Source organism: Phascolarctos cinereus, unplaced genomic scaffold (genome assembly GCF_003287225.1).
Source record: "Phascolarctos cinereus isolate Bilbo 61053 unplaced genomic scaffold, phaCin_HiC Scaffold_7;HRSCAF=346, whole genome shotgun sequence".
Lineage (NCBI taxonomy): Eukaryota > Metazoa > Chordata > Mammalia > Diprotodontia > Phascolarctidae > Phascolarctos > Phascolarctos cinereus.
In genome coordinates this window covers 120170562-120185374 of record NW_027556180.1, presented here as the reverse complement: position 1 = coordinate 120185374, position 14813 = coordinate 120170562, and the positions used below count along the sequence as shown (strand labels likewise).

The window sequence follows — 14813 nt, the reverse complement described above, 5'->3', positions numbered from 1 at the left end:
TCAATTCAACTATCTTAGCTTATTGGCCATTAAAATTTATAGTAAATGAGTACATTTCTACTATATATTTTTTTATAATATAATAAAAATTCTTGCTTGAGTGTCAAATTGTTACACATTTGAAGTTTTTTCTTCTGGTTTTTAAGCACTTACAAGATATCTTTTTAAAAAAAAATTTAGTTTAAGAAAGAAACCCCCGCAAAAGTCTTACAATTTACCCTAGGTACAGTATTGTGTTATCACACTAATGCCTCATTCTAGGTCTTCCGGTCTTATTGTGTTAGAATCTTGAAGATTCACGTCCAAAGAGAGGTAGCATGTGCTGAATATGTTTTCAGCCTTATAATTTGTTCTCCCTTATGCACTGTAAGGCCTGTCTAAACTGAAATGTCCCCCAAAAGACCTTGTACTTTTTTCCCGCATGCCTTTGCTTATACTGGCACCAATTCAGATGCCATCTCCTCCATGAAGCCTTCTCTAATCCTGTCTGTTGATAATTACCTTCAAATGCATTTATCCTCTATTATTATCTGTTTTACTTATCTGTTTATGTGCCTTACTGTAGTTAGTAAGATTCATGAAGATAGGAACCATGTGTTACTAAACTTCCCATTATTCAATGCTTTGCATATAGTAAAGCTTAATTAATGGTTGTTACATTGAACAATAAACAAATAACTCTAATAACTTTCAATGGGTAAATGATTCTTAGAAGTATTATCTTGATACATTCCTGTTTTGAGAAGGCAAACAGGTCCTTTTCTGGTCCGTTTTACCTGTTGATCTCAGGAAATATTTTTCATGACACTTCAGTTAAATGTGTGGAGAATATAGTATAGTACTATCAGACTAGGGTGTTTGGACCCCAAGTTATACCACAGGCAGCCTAGTAAAGGGTAACTTCAGCAATCCCTAAAAGGATGGTATAAGTACTAGTGCTCTCAGAAGAGGAAGTGAAGAATAATATATGTCAGTTATTTAGGAATACATGATTACATCACTGTGAGTCTTCTGTCCAGTGACGCATATCATAACCCCTGGGTGTTTTGTGAATTCCTGTGGCAAAAAACAAAACAAAATTAAAAAAAAACCCCTGCATTCTCCAATGACTAGTTAAGCTGGTAGTCCTCTTACAACAGCCTTAAGGTTGGTCAGTACCAACCTAAAGCTTTTCAGCCTCTTGCAAGTGGTTAGAATTTGGGATCTACTGGCATCTTTTTAACAACCCTGCTTCACAAACTACATAGCATGATCCAGCATTGAGGTAGAACTTTGATAGAGGAAAAAGCAACATGTGTTCAGTTTGTTTTAGCAGTTCACTTCAACAAACATTTATAAGCAACTACAGTATGCTAGACACTGTAGTAGGCAATGGGTATCAAATTAAAAAATGGTGGTACTAGGGTCACATTACTTAAAAAAAAAGACCAGTACTCTCCACCCTGGAGAGCTTATTACTCTCTTGGGAGATACAAGTAAACACAAGATAATTTTAAGAGGGAGATCACTAACAACATAGAGAATCAACAGATGCTTCTCTTATGAGGTAGCCCCTGAATTAAGCCTTGAAATAAGGTTAGGATTCTAAGAGATGAGTATGAGGGGGTATATTCTGTTGATGGGAGATCAGTCAGTCAGCAAATACTGTGTTATGGGGCAATGCGTGCTGCTAGAGAAAGTCATAACTGAAATAGTGCCTGCTCTTAAGGAGATTACATTCTGAGTAAAACATGGAGGTACAAGAGATGAAATATCAAATTGATAGGCTACTTTGGCTGGAACTTAAGAGTATGCCAAGGTGGGGAATATGCAGTAAGTATAGAACAATAAACTGGAGCCAGACTGTGAAGGGCTTTTGTGCTGGCAGTTAGTCAGTCAGCAAACTTTTATTAAATGCTTACTCTGCCAGGCACTGTTCTAGTTATTATGGGTACAAATAAAGGCAAAAGCAATCCTTAATGTCAAGGAGCTCATATTCATATGTGTGTGTGTGTGTGTGTGTGTGTGTGTGTGTGTGTGTGACCAGAAAACAACTAGTTACTTTCAAGAGGTATGATATAGCAGGGGCAGCTAGGTGGTGCAGTGGATAGAGCACCAGCCCTGAAGTCAGGAGGACCTGAGTTCAAATGTGGCCTCAGACCAAATACTTGACACTTACTAGCTGTGACTAGCAAGTCACTTAACCCCAGTTGCCTTAAAAAAAAGAGAGAGAGAGAAAAAGAGGTATATAGCAGAGATGGAAAGTCATTTCAGAATAGAAGACACTGGTAACTGAGGGAACTTGGGAAGGCCTCCTGCAGAAAATAGGATATGAGCTGAGGCTTGAAGGAAGCCAGGCAAAGTAAAGATGAGGAGGGAGAGGAGCCAGTGAAAAGGTGTGGAGAGGGGAGATGGAGGGCCTGTGTGGGGAATAGTGATAGTCCAGTGTAGCAGCAGCGTTGTTGAGTATGTGGAAAGGAATAGGGCAGAAGAAGAAAGGTATGAAGGAGCTCGGGCATGAAGAACTTTAAATACCCAAACTTTATATTTGATCCCAGAGGTAGTAAGAAGCCACTAGAGAGGTGACGTGGTCAGATTTTCAGTTCAGGTAAATTCCTTTGGCAGATATTTGGAGGATAGATTGTATTGTAGTGAGGCAAGGCAGGGAGACTGTTTAGAGGGCTGATGAAAGCCTAAACTAGTGGTGACTATGTGAATTAAGAGAAATGAATTTATGTAAGAAATTTATCAAGATAGAAACGCCTCATCTGGCATCTGATCTGGAATGAATATATGGGGTGAGTGAGAGGGAGTAGCTGATGGCAATGAAGCTTTGATCCAGAGTGACATGTCCAAAAGTGGAGTCATTATTTTTACCCTAAACCCATCCCTCTTCTGATTATTTTTCAAGAACACCACCAACTACCCCCTCATTCCCACTGCCATCACTTAGTTTCCTAACTTTCATGTAGACTCCTCACATATCCATTCTGTTGCCAAATGAGCTATTTCTACTTTGACAAGATCTTTCCCATAAGACCATTTCTTTCTATTCACACAACCACCACCTTGGTTCAGGCCCTCAGCACATGTTGCTTAAACTGCTGTTGTAGCCTCCTAATGTGTCTCTCCCTCCTCCAATCCTTCCTCTTTATGTTGCTAGTGATTTTCTTTAGGTACAGATCTGACCATGAAAAGTCCAATGGCTCCATTACTTCTGGGCTCATATGTAAACTCTTCTGTTCTGTATTTAGAGCTCCTCTTAACCAGTCCTTTCTTGTCTTTTTATTCTCTGTGCACATTTTTCCTTTCTCTGCTCCCACTGTATGGTTCAGCCACACTGGCCTGCTTGCTGTTCCTCACACAGAACTCTCCATCTCCTATTTTCATGCCTTTTCACTGACTGTCCTCTATCTCTTCTCTCCTTTTTGTGCTTTTTTAGAATCCATGGCTTCCTTTATGACTCAGTTACAGTTCCACCATTTGCAGGAGACAGTTTTCTATCCCCTTAGCTACTAATGTTTTCCTCTCTAAGGTTACCTTCCATCTACTTCATATGCATATTGTATGTTCCCATTAGATGTAAGCTACTTGAAGACAGGACCTGATTTTTTTTTTGTGGCCCCAGCATGGTGCCTGGCACTTTGTGAGTGCCTGATAAATATTTGTTGATTGATTAAGAAAGCCAGCTTGACATGTAGTGTGTGAAGGGGGAGTCATGATTAATATGACCTGAAAAGTGGGCTGGGGCTAGGTTTTGAAATGTCTTAAATGGTAAACAAAGGAGTTTCTCTTTGTTCTTAGAAATGATAGGAAACCACTGAAGTTGGAGCAAGAGGATGACATGATCAAAAATAGATTGATGGGAAAGATTTGAGGCAAGAAAACAATTAGGTTATTTGCCACTTCCCAGGCAGGGTTGTGGTTTTGTAACTTGAGAAAAGGTAATGTATTCCATAGATGTTGTGGCTACTAATAGAATATGTGAGGTGAATGAGGACAAGGAGCTGGGAATGATGCTGAGATTGTGAACTTTGGTGACTGGAAGAGGTTTTTGTTGCCTTTGACAGCATTGGGGAGGTTTGGAAAAGGGATGGGTTTTGGGGGCAAGAGAATTAGTTAATTTTGTTTTGCACATGTTGAGTTAAAGATGCCTACAAGACATTTAATTTGAAGTGTCCAATGAATAGTTCTTAATTAGAGCTTACTAGAGGGGGAAAGGCATATATCTATATCTGTATCTATGTCTGTGTCTGTATGTATATCTATGTTTGGGAGTCTTCTGCTTAGAGATTACAGTGAAACCTATGTAAGCTGATGAAATCACCAGATGAGGTTGCAGAGAAAAAAGACAGGAAGGTCCAGGACAGAGCCTTGGGGTACACCTACGCTTGGAGGGCATGATAGGGATGATGGTCCAGCAAAGGAGACTTGAGGGGTGATCAGACAAGGAGAAGGAGAAACGAGAGAGAACAGTACCATGATAGCCCAGAGAGGGGCTAGTAATCTGGAAGAGAAGATAGTAACATCAAATGCTTTCATCCAGAGCTGAGAGACTGAGAAAAAATTAGTGGATTTGACAAAAGACCATTGGGGTAATATTGGAGTGAGCAGTTTGAGCTGAACGATTAGGTCAGCCATCAGATTTCAGAGTTGAGAAGTGAATGAGGATTGAGGAGGTGGAGTAAATGAATGTGTACAAATTTTCTAGGAAGTTGGCTGATTAAGGGAGGAGAAATAAAGGATAATAGTGTGCAGGGTTGGTAGGGTTTAGCAAGGGATTTTAAGGATTGAGAATAGCCTGTTTTTTTAGGGAGCAGGAAAAGATGTAGAGATTGAAGATTAGAGAGGGAAAGTAGAATGATTATGGAGGCATTCTCCTATAGCAGTAGTCTAGGCAATAGGTGATGTGAACCTGAGCCCAGTTGGTGACTGGCTGAGTGGAGAGAAGGTGTGCAAGAGATGTTGTGGAGGTAGAAGTTAACATTATCAAGTTTTGGAAAGATGATATTCTTCTCATAGGTATATTTTATCCATGATATTCCTCTTATTCAGATGTTCCTGTTATCCAGAGATCTGTCTAACCTGATTTTTGAAGCACTATTCCACATCTTGCTCTTTGTGTAAAACCTAAGGCGTGTGTGTTTCTCACAACTGATGCAATTGGTTCCAAAATAGTACTTCCAGAATTAATAACTAGCCCGCTGTCTTATATGTAGTTGGCACACAGTAAATTCCTGCAAAGTTGTTGAACTTTTATTTTGAGCTATGGAACCTCTAGCAGACACAGTTGCTTTCACAGTTGCTTTTTCTGCTATTCATTTTTATTGTTAGCAAATTGCTTTGCTGAATTACAACAGTTCATGTTTCAGAGGTTCACAAGGCAAGTAGTTGATAGCCATTTGTAAATGTTTTTTACTCGTCTTAGAGTATTGAACAGAAGTTTGTGTGTTCTGTGGAATGAGTAGAAACAGAGATGGACCTTTTATTACTGAGCTTATTAGCTCAGGTCTAGTTAATTCTCTTCGTTATTTGTCTAGTTGTGCAGAGTCCTTGGGCAGAGGGAAGACAACCCTGGTTATGCATTACTCCATATTGCCTGTGGCTCATATATATGCAGATTTTTGTTTGCCTAACATCCAAACTGTGAATGACTTGGGCTGCCATTTTGTTTAAAGTCCTTAATGTTCAATTTCAGGTACCTTTCTCATCTGAATGTTTGTTTCTCACAGTGATGGGGAAGGAAGGAAAAGGACTTCATCTATCTGTAGCAGTGACTCCTTAAATGTGGGAGGGATTTCTGTCACTCCTCGACGTGTCTCTTGGAGGCAGCGCATTTTCCTTCGAGTTGCTTCACCTATGAATAAATCTCCCTCAACAATGCAGCATCAAGGTTTGTATATCAATGAGAATCTCTTCTGAGCATATTCTTCAGGGAGGAAAATGAAAATTTTGATATAGAAAGAGGTTTATGCTATTTTTTAAAAAAAATCTGTTCTTGCTCTGTTTGTTAGGGATAGGCAAGTATAATATGGAGAATAAAGCATAGGGATACTTTGTCATATTGTTTCCTTCTCTGGAAGGAATCAATTATGTTTTAACCCATAAGTGCTGCCACTGGGGCTACGAAATACCACTGGATGCCACTGCCAGGCCTAAGTTATTATGAGGAATTTTTAAAAATTAGAATGATGAAAAGCTACACATTGTGAAGAGTGGCTGCCATTAAAAGCACTCTCTTTAATTTTGTAGCTTTAGTTGACTGTTTTGCTTTATAGTATTTTTACACTTCTCTCTGTGGAAGTAGTCAGTAATATCTCAACTGTTTAAACATTGTGTGGGATACAAAGAAAAAAATGAAACAATCATGGACCCCAAGGAGCCTATATTCTGTTGGAGGAAATAACACATACACATATGAGTAGATTCCAAATATATCAAAAATAAATACAAGTTATTTTGTGGGGAGAAGTAATAGCAACCTGGGTGATCAGAAGAAAGCTTCATGTAGGAAAGGGGACTTGGGCCCCTCTTTGAAGGGAACTAGGCTTTCTAAAGGCAGCAGTCAGGAAGGACCATGTTTCTTGCATGGAGAACAGGCTGGGTAAAGGTTTACTTTCATTAGAATGTAAGCTCCTTGCATGCATTCTTTCATCTTTTGTATTTGTATCTTTTATCTTAGTAGATACTTAATAAATTCTTTCTGAGTGACTGATTGATGTGAGGGACAGAAAAAAGTACATTTTGGTTATACCGAACAGTATGTGAAGGAGAGTAATGTGGAATAAATCTGGAAAGGTAATCTGGAGCCAGATGTTGAAGGGCTTTAAATGTCAAACGGAAGAATTTGTATTTGATCTTAGAGGCAATAGGGAGCCCAGGAGATCCATGAACAGGAGAGCATGGCGTGGTTAGACTTTTGCTTTAAGAATATCACTGTGATAGCTTTGTAGAGCATGGGTTTTGATTGATGGATTCTTTATGGTTAATAGAAAATTTGCTTTCATTTCTGATTTTTATAAGCTGAAGAAAATTAATGAATAGCTTGTTTTTGATAATATCCCATTATATAATTATGTCATTCCACAAATATTTGTTGTGAACTCATAGGATACATTGAGTCATGCTAGGTCCTGGAGAAATAGACTTCAAGCACTTGATCCTCTAAAATTGAGATGAGACGTTAAAACATGTAGTTCACTGGGTACATAGAAGTACACCTTGCTTTAAATTCAGTGATGAATTAATGAATGGAAAAACACTTATTAGTACTTAGTACAAATAGAAAAAGTGAGACAATCCCTGTCCTAAAAGAGCTCAACCCCTAATTGAGGGGAAGACTGTATGTAAAAGAATGTTTAGCTGCAAGGCAGATGGAAAGGCCTAGCAGTCCTAAGGGTACAACAGTGGGGTGCATGTGTTTCATATATTCGTTTTCCAAGTCTACTGTGTTCTTCATTATACACTAAAGATTTCTATAAGCACAGGTCCGACTGGGTTACACCCTCTCTCCCAACCCCCAGCCTCTGGTACATTCCAGGGGCTCCTTTTACTTTCAGGATCAACTATAAAATTCTCTGTTTGGATTTTTTTTCTCTGTTTGGATTTTAAAACCTTTCACAACCTGGCCCCTTCTTTTCTTTCTAGTCTTCTTGCGCTTTGTTCTCCTTCAGATATTTTTTGATTCAGCAACATTGGCCTACTTGCTGTTCCTTGACATATCTGGAATATTCTCTCCTTCCTTACTTCTGCCTCTTGGCTTCCCTGGCTTCCTTCAAGACTCAACCCAAGGGGCAGCTAGGTGGCGCAGTGGATAGAGCACTGGCCTTGGAATTAGGAGGACCTGAATTCAAATTTGGCTTCAGACATTTGATACTTACTAGCTGTGTGACCCTGGGTAAGTCACTTAACCCACTGCCTAGCCAAAAAAAAACAAAAACGAAAACAAAAAACAAGACTCAACCCAAATCCCATCTTGTGCTGGGAGGTCTCCACAACTCCTAGTGCCAGCCCTCTGAAATTACCTCTCTTTGTATCTTGTACAAACATAATACATACACATGTTATCTCCCAATATATCTAAGATATATTGTCTTAGAATGTGAAGACCTTGAAGGTAGGAACCATGTTTTTGTCTTCATATCCTTAACATGTAGTACAGTTCCTAGCAAATAGTTAAGTGCATGATTTATGTTTGTTGATGGACTACATTGACATTTGTATTTGAAACCTGCTTAGTTCTGAGGGTGGATTTAAGAAGAAGAATATTAAATAATACTTAATAATAATAATTTAAGCCTTAAGGGATGATTTATTTCTAACCCACTTCAGTGTTATTTCTTGTACAGATTTATTGCAGAAGTACTATACTATCAGGAGAAAGCTAATTTAGTTGGAAGCACCTATTCTGAAGGTATTGTGAAAGAAGACACTGTGCATAAAGAGGAAGTGGTACAATTATGTGTGTTTTTGTTTCATTATAAGAAGGAAGTGTAGTAGGGGAATTCAGTCAGTTCACCTAAGTCATTGATTCAAATAGCAGTCTGAAATGTCACCAGAGAAGTAAGTCGACTTTCCTGAAAACACCCACTTGTGGTACATGAGAGATTCCCAACATCAGAAGAAAAAAGTCTGTAACGCACTTGGCTAATAAGAAGGGCATGTCATTACTTTATTTCTTTGTAGATGGACTTGACAGAAACGAGCTGCTGCCTTTGTCTCCTCTTGCTCCAACTATGGAAGAAGACCCTCTTATCTTGTTCTTGCCTGGTGAAGACAAACCAGAGAAGGTTGACAACAGAAGAAAATCTGAAGAACTACGGGGTTTGTGGAAAAAAGCTATCCACCAACAAATTTTATTGCTTCGAATGGAAAAAGAAAATCAGAAACTGGAAGGTTAGCCACTCAGAGAAACAGGGCTAGAAAGATAATGCTGTAATTTAAGGATGTTGTTTATATACTCACCTTGAATAGATTTGTTGCTTTTTTTTTTCAATGAGATGTTTTTGTTGTATAGTCAATATATAAGAAAAGTCTGGCTTGAGGTAATTTAGGATTTGATTTGTGCTTGAATTGTGATAAGAGGTCAGTTTTAAGTATAGAGCTTAAAATATCAAAAGGTAAAATAAAAATAAGAGTTTAATTCAACTTTTACTGATTTTAAGTGTGATGCAAAATGAGTTTAATTTTGAGGCAAACTATCTACTCTTTAAATGTGATTCAACATTATCAGGCTTATTAAAATCTACAAAGCATTAGTTTGAGTATTTTAATAGACTCCTTTTATAGGTAAGCATTAGCTTCTTACTATCTGTTAGAAATTCCTCTCTTTGTGATAATTTGTCCATTAAGAAAAAACAACATGAAAGCAATTTGTTACTCTTATTTTTGTTTATACGTTGTACTTTTGCTTCTCCTCTCTTTCCATGTTGGCTCTGATTTATAGAGCCATATAGTAGATGTAATGGGTAGAGTGCTGGGCTTGCTGTCAGGAAGACTTGAGTTAAAACCTGTCTCAGACAACTTAAGGTGTATGTGTGACCCTGGACAATTCTTTTAACCTCTGCCAGCTTCAGTTTCCTCTCTTGTAAAATGGGGATAATATTAGCATTTACTTTACAACATTGTGAGGATCAGATGAGACAAAAGAGTAAAGTGTTTTATAAATCTCAAAGAAGTGTAAAAATGCTGTTGTTGTGTGACTACAAGTACATGGGAGTATAAGCCTGCCCCTGTGTAATGATCCTCTTTCTTTCCTAAGAACCTTCTAAAATAACTTAAATAGTAATAACTTACCTTTATGTAGCACCTTGTTTCACAGAGTACTTTACAGAGTGCCCTACAGTCCTGTGATATAGGTATTAAAATTGTTATCCTGTTTTTTCAGATGAAGAAATTGATGTTATGAAAACCACTGTAATCTGTGGAGATTTAAGATGATCTTATGTTTTTAAAATCGTCAAATGTAATATCTAGCCCTAAATCATAGTTCTTGAAAACACTTTGGTTTAACATAAACTTGTGAAGAGTCAAGAAAAGTTGGTATAATTCTCTTTAAGTAATTAGTCATGAAATTATATCCCATTAACAAGAGAGGTGATTTCCAAGGGAACAATCTGATGTAATGTGGTCAGACTGCAGTTCATTTTACATCCCTGCTCCTTTGGCTGTGTGACTACAGGAAGGTCACTTAATTTTCCTGTACCTTAATTTCCCCAAATGTAAAGTGAGGATAATAGTGCTTTAACATGTACTTCACATTAGCTTCAAATGATTTAAAGTATTTAAAAGACTTTGCCATCTTCAGAATGCTATATAATGCCAATTTTTCTTATTAATTACTATTAAAAATTCTAAATTCAGATAGTAATTTTTTTTTCATCATGGAATCAGAAAGCAATACCTTTATTTTTTAGGGGAGAGGGAACTAAGGTTCTTGGTGGGGGGTGTGTGGAGAAGAGATTACAACATTACAAAGAGACTAGGGGCAGTGCCTGGGTTTCTTAACTTTCAACCCAGAACTTTTTTCATTATTCAGTTTTGCTTCCTAACTAAATACTTTGCTACATGAAAAATTTATTTATTATTCCATACAGTACAGGTGCCTTGTTAGATTGTTAATTTTCTATACCTCAGAGGGCAATGGGGTCAATAGAGTTCTAGATGAATATGGTAGAATTCTAGCCAATGAAAATACCAGCTCCTAATATATTCTTACCTGGTGAAGATGACCCAGAGAAAATGAGAGGGAGGAAAAAAATCATAAAAACTATGAATTTAGTGGAGAAAATTTAAACAGATCCTTTTTGAAGGATCTCCATAGTAAAGCTTAACATGGAGCCAAATTAGTTGCTGTAATTGTTTTTTTTTAAGTGCTCTTTTCCTAAAAAGCACCTGGTAAATGTGTTAGAATATAAGCATTGACCAAAGTGGGAGCCAGTCTATCGTTTAAAAGCCATCTAGTGGCAACTGTTGTCAGACGCAAGTTTTCTGCAATGCTGTCAATATATTACTATTGTTTCCTATTTCAAATATGTTGGCATGAAAATAATAATTTATTCTATTGTTTTTTCTGCTATCGAGGACTCTTATTTTTTATAGAGATTTGTTTTACAGAAGGTAAGGTTATTTAAGTAACATGCTTGAGTGAATCCAGATTTTTCTGAGTCAGTCTTTTCCCTAAAAAAAAAAAAAAAAGAAAAGAAAAAAATTCCAGCTGACCTTAATACATAAAAAAACAAAAATAAGTTTAAAGTGTTTTTGATTCCCCTTTAAAAGTCAGGCAGTTATTCAGAAAAGAGACAAAGCTTCCATATTGCTTAATTAAAAAGTATTGGGTGGAGCAGCTAGGTGGTGCAGTGAGTAGAACTCTGGTCTTGCAGTCAAAAAGACCTGAGTTCAAATGTGGTGTCAGATGCTTGACACTTACTAGCTGTGTGACCCTGAGCAAGTTACTTAACCTTGACTGCCTCACCAAAAAGCAAAACAAACAAACAAACAAACAAAACTGTGCATACATCTATATATCTATATATGTGGAAGTTTTTTATTTTGTATTAAATATTTGTGTTTCATAGGAATATTAGAGCTAGCAGGGACCTCAGACGCTATCTAACTTATCCCCCTCATTTTACAGATGAAGTAACTAAGGCCCTGGGGAGATAAGCGACTGGTCTAAGGATACATAGTTTAGTATCAGAAACAGTATTTGAACTCAAGACCTCTGATTCTAGAATCAGTACTCTTTCCCTGTTCTATGTTAAACCTGTCAGGTGAGATGAGGTAGAATAGGGGTTCTTGAAACTTTTGAAAAACCAGAATATTTTAAGCTTCATTTTAATTGTATTTTTTCACCTTTAAAATCTCACTAAAAGCCATGCCCACATTATACTAATTGGTTTATTCTCTCAAAAAGTGGAGACACAGTGGGTATTTTCACTCTTAGTATTGGCATTGGTATAGAGCAGAAAGCCAGCCTTTTTCAAGTAGTAAAGGCCCATTAGTACTTGCTGAGTGTCAGACTATATATAGTCCTCACATCCTTGTCAATATTTGTAGCTTAAAGAAGAAATAGTGGAGTAGATAGGGACATTTTTCCATACATGTCACATGTAAATTATTTAGACTTTAGGGACTTTTAAGAATGCCAGATATGGCACTTATGGCCTATCACTTTGATTCAGGGATTGAAGTCTTCTGTATAGTAATAAGAATGGCAGTTTGCCTTTATTTGTATCAAATAATCATGTTGTTTATATAATAAAGAATAAAATATGCTTAGGAAATTCTTAACAATTTTTATATAAGATATTTATGATGTGAGGGCCTATTTGTATATGTATAATTTTTACATTTCGTTTTAAGAATTTTGTTGAGAAGTTTTCAGCGACCACTTATTTGAAAGCTCTTGTGATGATTTTACTATAATTTCAAAATTTCAGAACAAAAAAAAGTCAGTAGGTTTGGTCTTACAACCTTTTTTCTTGCTTTCTTTTAGCGAGAGCCGTGATGAACTCCAGTCCAGAAAAGTTAAATTAGACTATGATGAAGTTGGTGTATGCCAAAAGGAAAACTTACTGTCATGGGATAAGAAATTATTAAACTACAGAACTAAAATCAGATGTGATATGGAAGATATTCATATTACTCTTAAAGAAGGTATTGGGGACAAGGGAGTATCATGTTAGTTTTTCTTAGAGGTACCATATCACAGTATTTTAACTTTGGCCTTGATAGCTGTGACACTTGGTAGTAAACAAAAGTTTTTTTCTGTCTCTGACTAGTTTGGCAGTTGCTAAAGCAGCAGATTTGACCTTTGTACGAGTCATTCATTTGTGGTGTGGACTTCCTTATCAATCCCAGCTAATGGTGGTCCCTCTACCACTTGGGGATTATAAAAACAACTCAGAGTGCATGCCCTACTCATGATGGATTGGTAGCATATCCTACATGTACAAAAGAAAATTCATTACTGTCATCTTATCATAATAGCTTTTTATAATTCACTTAAATATGTTGTGTGTGTGTGTGTGTGTGTGTGTGTGTGTATACCTACTTAAGGAGATTGTGAGAAGAGTGTGTGTATGTGTGTGTGTGTGTGTGTACATATATATAAAATATTCCTTAGTCACATGACACATAGAATCATAGTATCTCAGAGCTGGAAGGGATGTCAAATTTGATAGACCAATCTATCTTTAGTTGTTTGATTTTTGTTTTTTGCCTTTGAGATATGTGATATTTTGAAATTTTTCTATGAATCAAACTATGTTAAGAACTTTTAAAAATGTGTTATCAAATTTTGAACCTGAATTCATTGTATTAAATAGAAACCTGTCCAACTATCCTCAGAAGTTTAGCCCTTGCCTTCATGAATCTTCACCTGATTCCATCCTCGCGTCCCTCCCCAATTTAATGAGATTCCCCTTCAGTCTTCAAAACATTTTGTGCAAGGGGCAGCTAGGTGGCACACTGGATAGAGCACCAGCCCTGGATTCAGGAAGACCTGAGTTCAAATCCGGCCTCAGACACATAATACACACTAGCTGTGTGACCCTGGACAAGTCACTTAACCCCATTGCCTAGCCAAAACAAACAAACACAAAAAAAACATTTTGTGCTGAAAAAAAAATGCACTTCTCACATAATAGTATGTACTTTAGTTATTCCCCTACTAGGTTGTAAACTCCAGAAGAACAGGGACTATAGCATCTCCTTTGTGGCTTTCTTGAAAGTGTTTATTGAATAAATGAATGTATATCTATTGATTTAATGTATTAAACTGTTACTAAAACTCCAAGAAGAGCCTGAAAGTATTCTAGAATTCTTTGAAAATTGGTGCTTTTGTATATTGGCTACATAAATGATATATTTTAAATTTTAATAGAAACAACAGAAATGCCCTTTTTCTTTGGTGATCTGGAAATCTTAAGAAAAATTAATAGAATAAACTTTTCAGGAAAAATATATTGAATAAAATACAGGTGAGATTTAGACTTGTAAATGTATATTTTTTAGAGACTTTCAAAGCTATTTTAGAAAAATTTCTTTTTTTAAAAAAATTTGATGCATGGGATGTATAATTAGGAACAAATTCAGGTGTCAGGATTTCATTTAACAGTAAATTTTAAGCTACCTCAAGATAGGTCATTTACTAGCCTGGCAGTACAACCAATTGAGAATAAAGTAACTTACTGTATTGACTTAAGCAGTAATGACTTCAGGAAGCAGAAGTCTCACACCCCTTCTTACAAAAATATTAAAAGCAGTCATATTAACCATGTTGTTTCTTTCGTGACCCAAAATATATTCAACCCAGCAAACATTAAGTGCCCACTGTATAGAGTACTTTGTGCTAGACACTGTTGTTGTTGTTCAGTAGTTTCAGTTGTATTTGACTCCTTGTGACCCTTTTTGGGGTTTTCTTGGCAAAGATACTGGAGTGGTTTGCCATATAGGATATACAAATTAGACCCAGTCCTTGCCCAGTGAAAAATCAATCATTTTATTAATAAAATGTTTTCCTGAGCAGAATAGCTCCTAAGATATTAACTACTATTTTTGCCCCCACCCCCAGTGACTGAATACCATTGTTCTGAGCTGGCCAGAGAATTTGGGTTTTTCTCTAGTTCTGTCACCACTATATGTGACTCAGTTCAGCTCTAATTTTCTCATTTTTTTTCTCCTTTGAATAGGTAAATGTTCTATGTGACATACCCTGCAGAGGTGTTATATGGGTTACTTTCAGACTGTCAATTTCAAAATATATGTTATGCATAATTATGAAGTAACAGAGACAGAAGAAACCTTAATATTTATCTAGTACAGTTCCCTCA

The 14813-nt window shown here is 36.7% G+C and overlaps 1 protein-coding gene across 1 annotated transcript in view; it reads left to right on the top strand.

The window, feature by feature from the left end:
- Nucleotides 1-14813, top strand: part of TBC1D4 (TBC1 domain family member 4) — a 213686-nt gene that overhangs the window by 173431 nt on the left and 25442 nt on the right. The window contains 4 exon segments of the mRNA XM_020992453.2: nt 5712-5872; nt 8665-8874; nt 11411-11412; nt 12480-12636. Of these exon segments, the coding sequence (XP_020848112.1) occupies nt 5712-5872; nt 8665-8874; nt 11411-11412; nt 12480-12636 (530 nt within the window).